We start from the raw sequence: 15,078 nt of genomic DNA, 5'->3' as shown, positions 1-15,078 counted from the left end.
TGTTCTGCCAAACTAGCACTGTAAACCAGAATATCATCAAAAAATACAAGAACAAACTTCCTTAAATAAGCTCCAAACAGATCATTCATCAAGGCTTGAAAAGTAGTTGGGGCATTAGTAAGTCCAAAAGGCATCACCTTGAATTCATAATGCCCTTGGTGAGTCCTAAACGCAGTTTAAGGAATATCTTCATCTTTAATCCTGATTTGCCAGTACCCAGATCTCAAATCAATCTTTGAAAAAAAATTAGCACCATGTAGTTCATCTAATAGGTATTCTACTATAAGATGAAAAAAAATTTGCCAGTATGCAGAGTTAAGTTGCCTATAGTCTACACAAAATCTCCAAGTTCCATCATTCTTCTTAATAAGCAAGCAAGGAGAAGCAAAAGGGCTTTTACTGATCTGTATGATAGAAGAAGATAACATGTCCACAATCTGCTTTTCCACTTCAGTCTTATGATGATAAGGAAATCTATAGGGTCTCAAATTGTCTGGTTGTGTTCCTTGTTTCAAAACAATAGCATGATCATGCTTTCTCCTAGGAGGCATCCCTTTTGGTTCTTCAAATACTTCCTTAAACTCTGCCAATAATTCATGTAGAGGTAGAGGAATGAAACTATCTTGCACTTCAGCACTTAACAAATACATTTCTCCAGTCAAGTTAGTATCTTTTTCCACCAACTTCTGAAATTTTTCACATGTTATGGGTCTGATTAGTGGTAATTTTTGAGTACCTCTAATCACTACAGTCTTCCCATCTTTCTCAAAACTAATGGTCTTTGCCTTAAAATCCATCAATATGGGGCTAAATTCCTCCATCATGTCCACCCCCAATACCATATCACTGCCTCCTAAAGATAATACTCTGAAATCATGCTGAAATTCATAGCCTTGCATCTTCCAACTCACCATATTGCTTCTGGCAGTACTAAACAATTTTTCACCATTGGCTACTGTGATAACCAATGGCTGAGTATTAACTACCTCTACTCCTTCTTTAGCCCACTTAGGAGTCACAAAACTATGAGTGCTACCACTATCAATCAGCACATTAATAGGTTTTCCCTTAATGGACCCTTGAATTCTCAAAGTAGTATGCCCCACATTTCCTGTAATAGCATTAATAGAGATTTCCAAAGCTTCATTTGTTGTTTCTTCCACTTCTTCTGGTTCTCCATCAATCAACTCATGTTCAGCAGTCCAGGAGCAAATTTTTCCCCACATTTAAAACACAAATTATGTACCCTCCTATAATCTACCAAACTCTGCTTTGTATTAATATTAGGAGGAACTGTCTTAGGTAGGAAACCTTTATTCCCACTGCCTTGTGGACTGCTTGAAGAAGTGTAAAAAAATTTGTTAGAAGATTTGTACTTCTTCCCTTCGATCTCATTAGTTAGCTCATACAACTTTGCTTGTTTGTAGGCTTCAGATAATTTCTTGGGCTCTAACACCTTCACTTTATGTTTTAATTTCTTGGGCTCTGATACCAATTGTTATGTTATATTGTTATGTTTTAGGATCGAGAAGTAGAGAAATGTTTAGGGATTTAAGAAATGAAGAGAGAAATAGGTACAGAAAACTTGCAAATTCATTCTTTAGATTCCCTCAAAGGGTTTGGTACAATTTATATATCAACAAGTACCAGTTGCTAACAAAATAACTGTCTAATATGCTAACTCACCCTTCTCCATCTATCTCCTGATTTAATTTAACAAACTCACGCCCAAACATATAAACCCAAATATAACTTAGTTAGGTTAAATCAAAATAAGCCCAACTATGCAACCCTTATACCAGCCCATATCTCAGACCCTTACCCATCCCTTCTTCTCTTTAATTCCCAATTACTCAAATAACCTATCAATCCCTAGCCCCCTTTTAATCCCTAATTGCACCCGTTCCTCTCCCAGATGCAACTGTTGTTTCCCTAATTCATCTCTTCTAACTTTCCCCAATTTCATACCTTCAAACCCTAACCCACCTTCCATCGTGACATATTGACTTCCCATCGAAAACAATGTACCTCGAAGATCGAACTGTTCGATTGCAGCTATGGTAAGACGCTAAGGCTAACGTCGTTTATTTTATGCCACTGTATTGTGGACGTTTTTGACCTTATATATCCTTTGGCTTGCTATTTTATTCTCTGATTGCTGCTTCTTTTTACTTCTATATTTAGAGTTCTCTTCCAAGCTTTGCTTTCTTATCCAGTTGGTGTGATTTCTTGGTAGAGAATTCATTTTGTTATACAAGTATTCAGTGTGTTATTCATACCGCTCGTATTCCTGATTTTTGGAATGTCTCATTAGGGGCGATTTACGTTTAGATGTTGATTCGAAAATGTGCTTTTATTTGTTGATTGTATAGCTTTTTATGGATTTATTCGCCTCGGTAATACCTATGGTTGACAGAATATGATATAGTTAACAGCATCCTTACCAAGGATTGAATAAAGGGTATGATGATGAACTCTTTCTGTTGTTTGTTTGTGATTTTTATTCATCGATGGCACGAGTTATTTCTTTCCAAAAGTATTCGACAAGCATGGCATCGTTGATATTAATATGCTTTAATATTTATTACTGGGATACTGCAGGACAGGAAAGATTCAGGAGTCTTATTCCAAGTTACATTAGGGATTCCTCCATTGCTGTTATCGTCTACGATGTTGCAAGTATGTTACCATTTCACTTTGTACTCCCGCTTTTCAATCTTCCTATCTCGTTTGTTTGCTTCTTCAGATGGTATGTTTTATGCGTGTTTGCATAGGCAATATGTTTCCGATTTGTGAAATGCCATCTTCCCTGCTCGTTCTCTTACTTACTTGCGGCCGGAGTTTACCTAATCTGATTTTAATGGTGTAGGCAGGCAGTCCTTCACAAATACTTCAAAGTGGATTGAAGAGGTGCGGACTGAGTGGGGTAGTGATGTAATCATTGTGCTTGTTGGGAACAAAACCGATCTTGTGGACAAAAGGTAATACTAATATATGATCATGGTTGGACTTTCTTCGGAAAATGGTATATTCCCTTTCGCTTACTTTCTAGTTTACAATTGCCTTGCCATTAGTCTGGTCATTATTTTGGTGTGAAGTTGAAAGACACCGATACAAAGTCTTCGGTAGATTAATTCTTGCACTTAGTCTCCATTGTTTGATTTCTGTTCATTCATTGTGCATTTTGTGGCTGATTTCAAGGCAAGTCTTAATAGAGGAAGCAGAAGCCAAGGCTCTTGAGCCCAATGTTATGTTTATTGAAACTAGCGCCATGGCTGGCTTCAATATCAAGATAAACCATCGGTACCCGATCATGAACCTTGCTAGAAATCTTACTTTAGACTGTTTGCTAGAAGCTAATGAAAATTATAATGACATCAATGTTATTAAGGGGTGAAAACCCATTATCTAATCACTAAAAGATTGATTGGTTGTTTATTTGTCACATTTGCATCAACTCCATCATATCCCATGGATGCAACATTTTATAAAAAAATGTTTAACTTGCATCTTCAGTCCTCTACGAGTGTCCTCTTCCTCCAGAATTACTGGTCAATCTATCGATTTCCAACTCACTCTATTCGTTTGATTTGTTTAAAGGCTATATTTCAAAAGATTGCAGCTGCTTTGCCTGGAATGGAAACACTTCATTCAACAAAGCAAGAAGCCATGGTTGATGTAAATCTTAAGTCTACCGATGCAAATGCATCTCAGTCACCGCAACAGTCTGTAGGATGCATCTCAATCTTAAGTTTTCGATGGTGACATTTATGCTTCAGTGATCCTACAGAAGTGTTGTAAAAAAATCTATCCTCCCCAGTTTCACAGCATCGGGTGTTCGGGTATTGGTAGTATATTTAAGGACATCGCATGAGAGAGGAGATTTGTTATGATAGTAAGGCTAGTCCGAACCTCTCCTATATAATGTCCAGGGTTCTTGTGATCTCAAACAAACGTTAGTGCCGAATTTACGTACCGTTATTCATATTCAGTTCGATTTTGTTTAAAAGAATAGTGGATATAGAGTTTGGAACGATGCCATGAGTCCTCTTAGACGATAAATTTCTTATCATGATTAGTGGCCTCGAATAGCCGTGTTTATAAGGTTTTCAGATTTCTCCCTACGATAGATACCAGAGGTATTCTTTTCTTATATGGTGTGTTATTGGCCCGAATCGTCATCATCTCCTGGGATGATTTCTTAAGAGGATAGACTGATTGATTGATTCAGAGACTTTTTTCAACCAACTAAATTTGTAGTCGGGCAGGAAGAGAGAATTTTCTGATGTTTTCTTTATTCATAAGATCTGAATTTGAAATCTTATTTAAGAGACATTGAATTTCTTTACCATTCGATCTAATAGGCGATTCTTGTTCGTCACCATTAGAGCAAAGCAAATGCCAGCGGAATGGGCTTCCCGTTTCTCATCTCCTACGTTTTGTTCAGTGTTGGTTTACCTATATGACAAATGCGCTCTCCATCTTACAAGGAAAACATTGGTGGCCTTTCTATAGCACAAATATAAATGAGTATAGATCAGATTTTTGACTAATCTGAAATTGATCTAAATGTTATATTTTTTGTTTGTCATTCGACTTTATTTAAAATTTGATCTGATTTTTAAAATAAAAATCTGCACCGATTCAATATATAATGATAATATAGATTAAGATTTAATTGTGTTATCATATTAGGTCTAAATATTTTATCCTGTACTTCAATTCGATTCGATTTTATCTTAAAAAAGTTCCAATCAAATTAAAAAATTTCGATTTTATTGAATCCGACTGTATCTTTCTTACCAACTTAGGGGTTGTTTGTTTGGCTCTGAATGGAATCATTCAGCGCGTTTGTTTCGCACCTCTGAATGATTTAGTGCTGACTGATTCAGTAAAACAATGTTGAATGATTCAGCATCAAAGTACATTCTGAATGGTTCAGAGCCATTATTAAATAGTATGTCACATTCAGATCTAATTCATACAGAATATTTGAACCGCTTGCTCTTTTTAATAACAGACACGATACTTTTTTCATTCCTTTGTAAAATAAACATAATAACAAGCCAAATAAAGTAGCATGACAACAACCAGTAGTTGAGGAATCACTGTCAAGTGTCAAGTAGCAAGACTACCAGAAGCTGCAATCTGCAAATTTTAACCTTCTCTTTCGTCCAATAGAATTACAGTACCTTGTTGCAGAGGCGGTTGGCACCAACTACTCCCCCAAGGAAAGATCTTTCGTTTTTATTCTCTCTTTGTTTTTGTTTTTTCACAAGAGTCTCACTTCGTCTTCTTGCTTCGATTCAAATTTCAACGCTCCAACCAACCTTGGCACCATGAAGCGTAAGTATGCCCTTTCTTTATATTTCCCCTCGTTTTTGCTTTATTGGGTTCTCCTCAGATTCGAAAAATGAATGGTTAGAAATTGTTTTCATCACTCTGACCCGGTAAGTTCCCCTTTCAAGTCATGCTCTTTGTTTTTGTTCCCTTTGTTCATGAGCAGACTCCGCGCCTTTATTACTAGACTTTGTTTTTCCCTGGTGATTCGCGATTAGATGATTCTTTAACACATTTTCCCACTAATTATATAGACAGTTACTCTTTGGAAATACACTTCTTCGCTTTTAGTTTTATGTTTGCTTACTGAATTGTTTTCCAGATTCTTATTGAAATATGTTGGTATAATACGGATTTGTGGATCCTTGTAATTTTTAAGATAACTATGTTCGAGAAGGTTTTTAGATTTGTGATTAAAATTTTCACTTTTCACAATGAATGTTTTCGATTATCGAAAGTTATTAGATAAGATTGTTTATTTACACTTTGAGTTATATTCAATTACAGATGATCAAGAACCGTTTCTGATCATGGATGAAAATTTAGTGGATCAATCACCATTTCTTAAACTCGGGCGCTGGCAATGGTGGCTTGTGGTGGCCATCAATATTTTGTTCCTTGTTGTAGGCCAAGCTGCTGCAGTTCTTCTGGGGAGATTTTATTATTTTCAAGGTGGAAATAGTGAATGGATGGCAACTTTTGTGCAAACTGCTGGATTTCCAATCCTTCTCATCCCTTTATTTCTTCTTCATCCATCTCTCAAACTTGAAATTTTGACGACTTCAACTTCTTCTTCCATTAAATTTGTTGCTTTGATCTATGTTTTTCTTGGATTACTTGTAGCTGGTGACAGTATGTTGTACTCCGTTGGGCTGTTGTACCTGTCAGCCTCCACTTATTCCCTCATTTGTTCCACCCAGTTAGCTTTCAATGCTGTTTTTTCCTACTTCCTTAATTCGCAGAAGATGACTGCTTTAATTCTAAACTCTGTGGGTATCCTCTCGTTGTCGGCTGCTCTGATTGCAGTGAATGAAGATTCGGAAATACCGTCAGGAGTTTCCAAGGGGAAGTATTTCCTCGGCTTCTTATGCACCCTGGGAGCTTCAGCTGTTTGCTCCCTTTTACTCTCCCTTATGCAACTTTCATTTGAGAAGGTGTTAAGAAAGGAAACATTTAGTGTGGTATTGGAGATGCAGATTTATACATCACTTGTGGCGACTTGTGTTTCGACCGTGGGCCTGTTTGCGAGTGGGGAGTGGAAGGGGTTGCAGAAAGAGATGGAGGGCTTCGACAGCGGGAGAGTTTCGTATGTGCTGACTTTGGTTTGGACGGCCATAAGTTGGCAAGTATGTGCCGTTGGTGTGGTGGGGCTGATTTTCACGGTGTCGTCGTTATTCTCCAACATAATCAGTACAATGTCGTTGGTGATCACACCTCTGGCTGCTCTGATAGTTTTCCATGACAAGATGAATGCGGTGAAGGTAATTGCTACACTTATGGCACTATGTGGTTTTTGCTCTTACATTTATCAAAATTATATAGATGATGCAAAGGCAAGGAAAATGGGATCACAATCACATACTGATGATATTGAGGAACCCCATCATGTATAGTGAACACATCCAACTGTCTGCCATGGAACATGGATTTGGTAGTCTTCTATCACTTACATTCTCCTGATTTGAGTAGAAAAATGAAAAAGAAAACACTATAATTGTTACCAGGGAAGTCAATCTCTGTTTTCGCTTTAGTCCTAGACACAAGATTGTCATCAGCCTTTGTAGTAGTAGGGTAGGCTTGTTCGGTGTGGGATTATGTATTATGTTTTCTGGTTTAATTAGCAGTTAACATGCTAGTTCATCTATCTATCTATTTATAGCGAAATTAAAACCAAAATCAAAAGGGTGCCATGCAAAGCACAACTAACATTAAAAACTAATACTATATCAGGTATATGGAACTTCTTTTTTAATAGTTTGAGGTGATTACAAGAATCGGTATTTATCCGTAATCTTTCTTAACTATTGACAATGCACATAACCTACAAACATAGTTACTAGAATCTTAGATTTTATTAACGTGCTAATGATTATTCAAACCATTAAACCAACCCTCACAAGACTATACGTTTATCACTGGGCATATTAAGTTATTTTATGAAACTTTTTAACAACTATGGAAATTTATGGGAAGAAAATTAATGTTGGGGAAATTTTAAAGAAAGATGAAGTCAGATTCGTATTTAATAAGTTGTGCGTTGGCAATGGCGTTGATGATAATTCAGATGAAAATCTGTAATTACGAGGGTAGGGGAGAGGAGGGGAGCACATGGAAAATGTCAGAATTCAGATGATAGTTTCAACACACTCATTAAATAAAAACAATTAGGAAAATTATTTATTTAATATTTTATTTATTTTTGTGTTTTTGTATGCAGTTAACCGTAATAATTAATAAATAAAGTTTTAAAACTGAATTTAGAAAAATATTAAATTCAAAGATAAAATGTTATTTTATCTTTAAATTATTTATTAGGTTTAATGTAGAAATTAGTGTCCAAACTATATCATATATTAATTTTAAGTGTCTAAAGATTTTTTCGTTGAAGATAGATGTCTAATATTTTTAACATTATACTTTTAGGTGTTTACGCAATAACGACCGTTGAAAAAAAAATCATTAAGTGACATGAGTTATGTTTATATTTTTTAAATTTTTTATTTAAAAATACTTAATATTATTATTAATAAAAAATATTTTTTATGGAATTAAAAAAAATCATGTAACCCTAAAATCTCTCATTTCAACTCCATTACCAACTATCGTTGGCCATCACCGACCCCCTTCATCATCATTGAACGACCACTCAATCGTCGTCAGACCTCCACCACCGGTCATCTATCTTGTAATCGTACCAATCCCCTAAGTTTATAAATTCAAGCTTAAATCCCTAAACCTAATACCCATCTCCCTAAGTTAACTTTAGGGATTTAAGGGAACGATGGAGTGGTTATAAATGCAACTGGGGAAGAAGGAGAATTTTTACGCAGACGAGTGGTTGTGCAAATGGGAGAAGATATTTTTTTTAAAAAAAATTATATTTTTAAAAAATATAAATGTGACATGTGTAAGATAACGACCGTTAGTCAAGACGTCTAAAAGTGTAATATCAAAAGTGTTAAACATATATTCTTAACGAAAAACTTCTTTAAACACCTAAAATTAACTTAAGATATAATTTAAATACTTATTTTTACGTTAAGTCTATTTATTATTTTATATCTATAAAAAATGATACATAAATATAATATTCCTAATTTAATTCAATCGAAAATCGATCTAAAGATATTGCATCAATCATTTAAAAATCATATTTAATCGGTTTTGATCAAAATTCGAATATATAGACATCCATGCATTAACACGTACATCAAATGCCATTTTGAAGGATTAAATTATCTTATACGACAACTATAAGGACTAATCTGAACATTTTCAAGCACTTAAAAAGTTTAAATATGAAAATGACCCATTTTAAACAAGTGAGTATCCAAACCCAATCTCGAGTATCAAAATCGCACCTTAAGTTTTGAAACTCAAAATCCGATACTAAAATGGTGTTTATTACCATCGATTTTAAAATCATTTCTTTTTCGTCCTCCCGGTTTAAGATTTCACATTCACTAATTCGGATTGACTCACGTCGCACATTTGACTTGGTGGATGGGTCTTTCAATAGGGATTTTCTGCATGCACAAGAACTTAAACTCGAGACATTGCTTAAGCGATATCAAGCTGCTTACCACTTAAACTAACTCATATTAGTAATTTTAAAATCAAATTTTGAAACTCGAAATTAAAAATCTATACAAACATATTATATTCTTAAGTCATAAATTATTTACACATTTCAAACACCTATAATCATTCAACATGTATTGTTTACCTAAAACATAAACCACATATTAGTTCATATAAGCTCCAAACATATCATAATCTACTAATGTCAAGATACCATCAATGTTCATTATGCGCAACCTACTATATTTATTTACAAACTTTTGCTAACTACGCGTTATATAATATATTTTCATTCAAGACTTAAAAAATATATATATACGTTATTAGTGATTAAAAAATACTTTTGATCTAATTTATCACGCATGATAAAAGGTTGGATTATCTGACACGTTTTTATAAGATTCGAAAATAATAATCTCTTTCATAAGTAATACTGACGGTAAGAAGCATCTGTATAGCATGCGTTTTCCTCTCATTTTACTTAAAAAATGTTTGTAGTATTTTCATGATCACTGTGTCAAATGTCAACGGTTAGAGTTGACTCTACCAAAATCAGCAATCTTCTTGGACCTATTCGCACAAAATCCCGCCGCAGTGGCCAAGTGGGGCTTCATCGGCGGCCTACTTTCGCTTGTGTACGTCATTTCAGGCGACAATCCGCTCTTTAGGTTCCACTGCCGGTTTGGACTCGGCCTCACCAGCGGGCTCAAACAAAACGCCATTCCCGACTTGTTCCTCTCCCCGGTTCTAGCTCTCCTACCTGCCGTCGGTGTCCTCTTCCACCGCGGCGAAACCTCCGGAGGGATTCCCGGTGCCGACCGATCACACTCTCCTCCCGAATTCGCTTGGATCGCAGGCGATATTCCTCGATGTATGCATGATCTCTGATCACTATGGCCGAATTGGCTACAATATTCCGCACGAGATGTCCTTGAAGATTGCTGATTTTTTTTACCAGCTGTAAAAATCGCCGAGAACTGTTATGTATGGCTCATAAAAAGTCTCGTTGTGGGGTTACGAATTATGTGGGTTGGGGGTGCGGGGGCGCAGCCCCCGCGGTACGGTACAGGGTTGATTTTGTAATTATGTACCAGGGTTTTCTATTATAAATAGAGATGTAACCTAGACCTAAAAAAATCATTGAATAAAACTTCTAGCGCCGCCTAGGCACCGAGGACGTAAGCACATTGCCGAACCTCGTAAAATTCTCGTGTTCTTTCGTTTTCTTTACCCGTTTTCGTCAACAATTGGTATCAGATGTCAGGAGCAAAATTCGAAGTCGCGAAATTCGATGGTCAGGGTAACTTCGGATTATGGCAAACGATGGTGAAGGATCTATTGGCGCAGCAAGGGATCTTGAAGGCTTTGCGACCTACAAAGCCGGCGTCGATGGATGAGGAAGATTGGGAAGAATTGCAGCAGCGAGCGGCAGGAACCATACGATTATGCTTGGCGGACGAGGTCATGTATCACGTCATGCATCTATCGTCTCCAGACGAAATTTGGAGGAAGTTGGAAAGTCAGTTTATGTCCAAATCCTTAACGACAAAACTGTATCTGAAGCAGCGGCTGTATGGGTTGAAGATGCAGGACGATCACGATTTGGCGCAACACGTGAATGTCTTCAATCAAATCGTTTCTGATCTGGCTCGGCTTGATGTGAAAATTGAGGATGAAGACAGAGCGATGATTCTGTTGTGTTCGTTGCCTCCCTCTTACGAACACATGGTGACTACTCTTACATATGGGAAAGAGACTATCAATGTTGAGGAGATTACTGCAGCCTTGTTGGCTCACAACCAGCGGAAGCAGAATGCAGGGGAAAGCTCTCAAGCCGATAGTTTATATGTCAAGGGTAATCGAGATCGTGGACGGAAGCCAGAGAAGGCAGGGTCCGGGAAGCGGAATTCCAGATCCAAATCCAGGGATAAAAAGACGATTCACTGTTACAAGTGCAAGGAGGCGGGACATATGAAGCGAGACTGTCCGAAGTTGAAAAAGCAGACTGATGAGAAGCGTGATGGCTCATCCAAGTCTGTGAACGTGGTCGAGGATGATACTTCTGATTGCAGTGAGGGTGATATGCTTTCTATTTCAACGACACAATTGACGGATGCTTGGATTCTTGATTCTGGATGTTCTTATCACATCACGCCAAATAGGGAATGGTTTTTGACATACATGCCGGTTAATTCTGGTTCGATTTATTTGGGTGATGATCGATGTTGCAATATTGTTGGTATTGGTGATGTCAGAATTAAGATGCACGATGGCTCCGTTCGGACGTTGAGTGGTGTTCGACATATCCCAGACTTGAAGAAGAATTTGATTTCCTTGGGCACTTTGCACAAGAATGGTTTTATCCCTAAGGCTGACGAGGATAGGGAAACCATTCGGATTGTTAAAGGAGCATTGACTGTGATGAAAGGCAAGATGACTGCAGGGAATATCTTCAGATTGTTAGGGAGTACCGTTGCAGGTGGAGTTCACTCTGTTGAGTCCTGTGATGATACGACAAAATTGTGGCATATGCGCCTTGCTCATCTTAGTGAACGTGGTATGGCAGAATTACACAAGAGAAACTTGTTGCATGGTGTCAAAAGCTGTAAGCTCGATTTTTGCAAGTATTGTGTTCTTGGTAAACAGACTAAAGTCCGTTTCAAGACTGCGAAGCACACAACTCAAGGGATTCTTGATTATGTGCATTCTGATGTATGGGGGCCTTCCACGACATCGTCTTTGGGTGGATCTAGGTACTATGTTACTTTTATTGATGATTTTTCACGGAAAGTTTGGGTGTATTTTTTGAAACAGAAATCTGAAGTTTTTGAGAAGTTCAAGCTGTGGAAAGCTGAGGTAGAAAACCAAACAGGACGAAAAATCAAGTGTTTGCGATCTGACAATGGTATGGAGTACACAGATTCACAGTTCCTACAATTCTGTAAGGAGCATGGGATTCAGAGGCATTTTACAGTGCGCAAGACACCACAACAGAATGGTGTTGCGGAACGAATGAACAGGTCGTTGAATGAAAGAGCCAGATGTTTGCGGTTGAATGTGGGGCTTCCCAAACACTTCTGGGCTGAGGCTGTTAACATGGCGTGTTACCTTATCAACAAATCGCCAAGGGCATCGCTGGCTGGGAAAGTTGCAGAAGAGGTATGGACTGGTCATGATGTTAGTTTTGATAACTTACGGATTTTTGGTTGTCCTGCTTATGTGCATGTACCTGCTGATGAGAGATTCAAACTTGATGCAAAATCGAAGGAGTGCATTTTTCTGGGTTACAAGAAAAGTGTCAAAGGATTCAAGTTCTGGGATCCAGTTGCGAAGAAAGTTGTGATTAGTAGAGATGTCGTTTTTGATGAACAGTCTATGTTGCAGCAGAAGCAAGACACGACAGTGGTAGATTTCGAGCAGTTTCCAGTTGAGAAACCAGAAACTTCTCAACCGACTTCTGGTGGTTCCACTACGGATGATTTGCAGGATTATAGTCTCGCCAGAGACAGGGTGAGACGGACGAATATAAAGCCTCCGAACAGATTGGGTTTTGAAGACTTGGTATCTTTTGCACTTATTGTTAGCAGTGATGATCCGGTTACTTTTCATGATGCCGTTACTAGTCAAGAAAACGACAAGTGGATGGCAGCCATGGTTGAGGAGATGGAGTCTTTGAATCACAATCGCACATGGGAGTTAGTTCCTCTTCCTGAGGGTAAGAAGCCGATTGGTTGCAAATGGGTGTATAAGAAGAAACCAGTAGTAACAGAAAAAGAGGGGGAGAAGTTCAAGGCTCGTTTGGTAGCGAAGGGTTTTTCACAGCAGAAAGGAGTTGATTATGATGAAATCTTTTCTCCTGTGGTCAGACACACTTCAATCCGAGCAGTACTTGCATTGGTGGCTAGTTGGGATTTGCATTTAGAGCAGATGGATGTTAAAACTGCTTTTTTGCATGGTGATTTAGAGGAGCAGATCTACATGCGGCAACATGAAGGTTTCACTCAACCTGGAAACGAGCATTTAGTTTGCAGATTGAAGAAATCTTTGTACGGGTTGAAACAGTCTCCGAGACAGTGGTATAAACGGTTTGACTCCTATATGATCAAGATTGGCTACAACCGATGTGAGTATGATTGTTGTGTCTATGTTAAGAGCCTTGATGATGGTTCTTTTATTTTTCTATTACTGTATGTTGATGATATGTTGATTGCTGCGAAGAACATGGATGATGTTATCGGTTTGAAAACTTTATTGAGTCAGGAATTTGATATGAAAGATTTAGGTGCTGCAAAGAAAATTCTTGGAATGGAAATTTGCAGCGACAGAGACTCAAGGAAACTACGGCTATCTCAACGGGGTTATGTTGAGAAAATGCTAGAAAGGTTTGCGATGAGCAGCGCGAAACCAATTAGCACTCCATTGGCGAATCACTTTAAGCTCTCATCAGAACAGTGCCCCAAGACAGATAAGGAAGCTGAAGATATGGCAAAGGTTCCGTATTCTAATGCTGTTGGCTGCTTGATGTATGCGATGGTATGTACTCGTCCTGATTTAGCTCATGCTGTTAGTCAAGTTTGTAAGTACATGTCTAAACCTGGTAAGCAACATTGGGAAGCAGTCAAGTGGATCTTTCGGTACTTAAAGGGTACTGTGGAACATGGAATTGTTTTTGGGAGTCAGCTGGATAATCCTTTGGTTGTAGGATATGTGGATTCAGATTATGCAGGTGACTTGGATAATAGAAGATCTACGACAGGGTATGTGTTTACTCTTGGTGGAGGGCCTATTTGCTGGAATTCTACTGTTCAATCTGTCGTGGCACTATCTACAACTGAAGCTGAATACATGGCAGTGGCTGAAGCTGCAAAAGAAGCTTTATGGCTTACTGGTTTAGTGAAGGAGTTGGGTGTTCAACAAGGTGGAGTTCAGTTGCTTTGTGATAATCAAAGTGCTATTCACTTGGCTAAGAATCAGGTGTATCGTGCTAGAACTAAACATATTGATGTAAGGTTCCACAAGATCAGAGAGTTGGTTGCATCTGGAGAGGTTTTGTTTCAGAAGGTTCATACTGATGAGAATGCCGCTGATATGTTCACCAAGCCAGTTACGACAGACAAGTTCAAGCATTGCTTGGACTTGTTGAATGTTTCGAGTTGTTAAAGAAGCAAGGTAACCCAACCCACATTGAAGTTTCCAAGGGGCAGGATATTTGCCAAGGTGGAGATTTGTTATGTATGGCTCATAAAAAGTCTCGTTGTGGGGTTACGAATTATGTGGGTTGGGGGTGCGGGGGCACAGCCCCCGCGGTACGATACAGGGTTGATTTTGTAATTATGTACCAGGGTTTTCTACTATAAATAGAGATGTAACCTAGACCTAAAAAAAAATCATTGAATAAAACTTCTAGCGCCGCCTAGGCACCGAGGACGTAAGCACATTGCCGAACCTCGTAAAAATTCTCGTGTTCTTTCGTTTTCTTTACCCGTTTTCGTCAACAAGAACCAAGACGGGGAAGATGAAGAGGACGAGGATAACTCATTGCACGGCTCCTGATGATGGTGAACACTGGGATCCGAATTGAATTCATCGGATCTCGTGCCGAACAAACTCGAAAAGAGAGAGAACCTGTGTTTCTTCTTGAAAGACGTAGAGGCTGCATCAAAACCGGAGGCGGTCGTGGTGAGGCCCACCTGAGGAGTAGTGTAGAATCGCTGGTGGTGGATCCACGTTGCACTGTCACCATCAGATTTCCGCCGACTAACGTAAGGAGAAACAGACCGAGGGAAAACCAACGGCGGTGGCTCATGCTTCCGACGGTCTTCAGCTATGGCAGCACGCTAGAATTTAGTTTGGGCGGCGATGAGGTAGAGGAGACGCTCCCGGAGACAGGTGGCGCAGACGCCGACGCGGCTACTTAAATCGGTAAGATGTTTCTTG

At 38.5% G+C, this 15,078-nt stretch overlaps 2 protein-coding genes across 2 annotated transcripts; both read left to right on the top strand.

Moving 5' to 3' along the window:
* The first annotated feature begins 1,979 nt into the window (after positions 1–1,979).
* Positions 1,980–3,765, top strand: LOC120140995 (ras-related protein RABH1b-like). The gene is made up of 5 exons (XM_039155959.1): positions 1,980–2,060; positions 2,591–2,679; positions 2,870–2,981; positions 3,202–3,292; positions 3,601–3,765. The coding sequence occupies exons 1-5, from the start codon at positions 2,023–2,025 to the stop codon at positions 3,763–3,765; spliced, it is 495 nt and encodes a 164-aa protein (XP_039011890.1). The 5' UTR covers positions 1,980–2,022.
* Positions 3,766–5,107: 1,342 nt separating this feature from the next.
* On the top strand, positions 5,108–7,197 carry LOC120140584 (probable purine permease 11). The gene is made up of 2 exons (XM_039155550.1): positions 5,108–5,346; positions 5,848–7,197. The coding sequence occupies exons 1-2, from the start codon at positions 5,340–5,342 to the stop codon at positions 6,951–6,953; spliced, it is 1,113 nt and encodes a 370-aa protein (XP_039011481.1). The 5' UTR covers positions 5,108–5,339; the 3' UTR covers positions 6,954–7,197.
* The last annotated feature ends 7,881 nt before the right edge of the window (positions 7,198–15,078 follow it).

Source organism: Hibiscus syriacus, unplaced genomic scaffold (assembly GCF_006381635.1).
Source record: "Hibiscus syriacus cultivar Baekdansim isolate YM2019G1 unplaced genomic scaffold, ASM638163v2 tig00110788_pilon, whole genome shotgun sequence".
Lineage (NCBI taxonomy): Eukaryota > Viridiplantae > Streptophyta > Magnoliopsida > Malvales > Malvaceae > Hibiscus > Hibiscus syriacus.
The sequence above is the reverse complement of the archived record's forward strand: the minus strand, read 5'-3'. Positions and strand labels throughout refer to the sequence as shown.

Coding starts and splice junctions, on each gene's coding strand:
- LOC120140995 (XM_039155959.1), top strand. CDS start 2,023: ATGTACCTCGAAGATCGAACTGTTCGATTGCAGCTATG. Junction 2,061..2,590: donor ACTGTTCGATTGCAGCTATG/GTAAGACGCTAA, acceptor TATTTATTACTG/GGATACTGCAGGACAGGAAA. Junction 2,982..3,201: donor ACCGATCTTGTGGACAAAAG/GTAATACTAATA, acceptor GCTGATTTCAAG/GCAAGTCTTAATAGAGGAAG.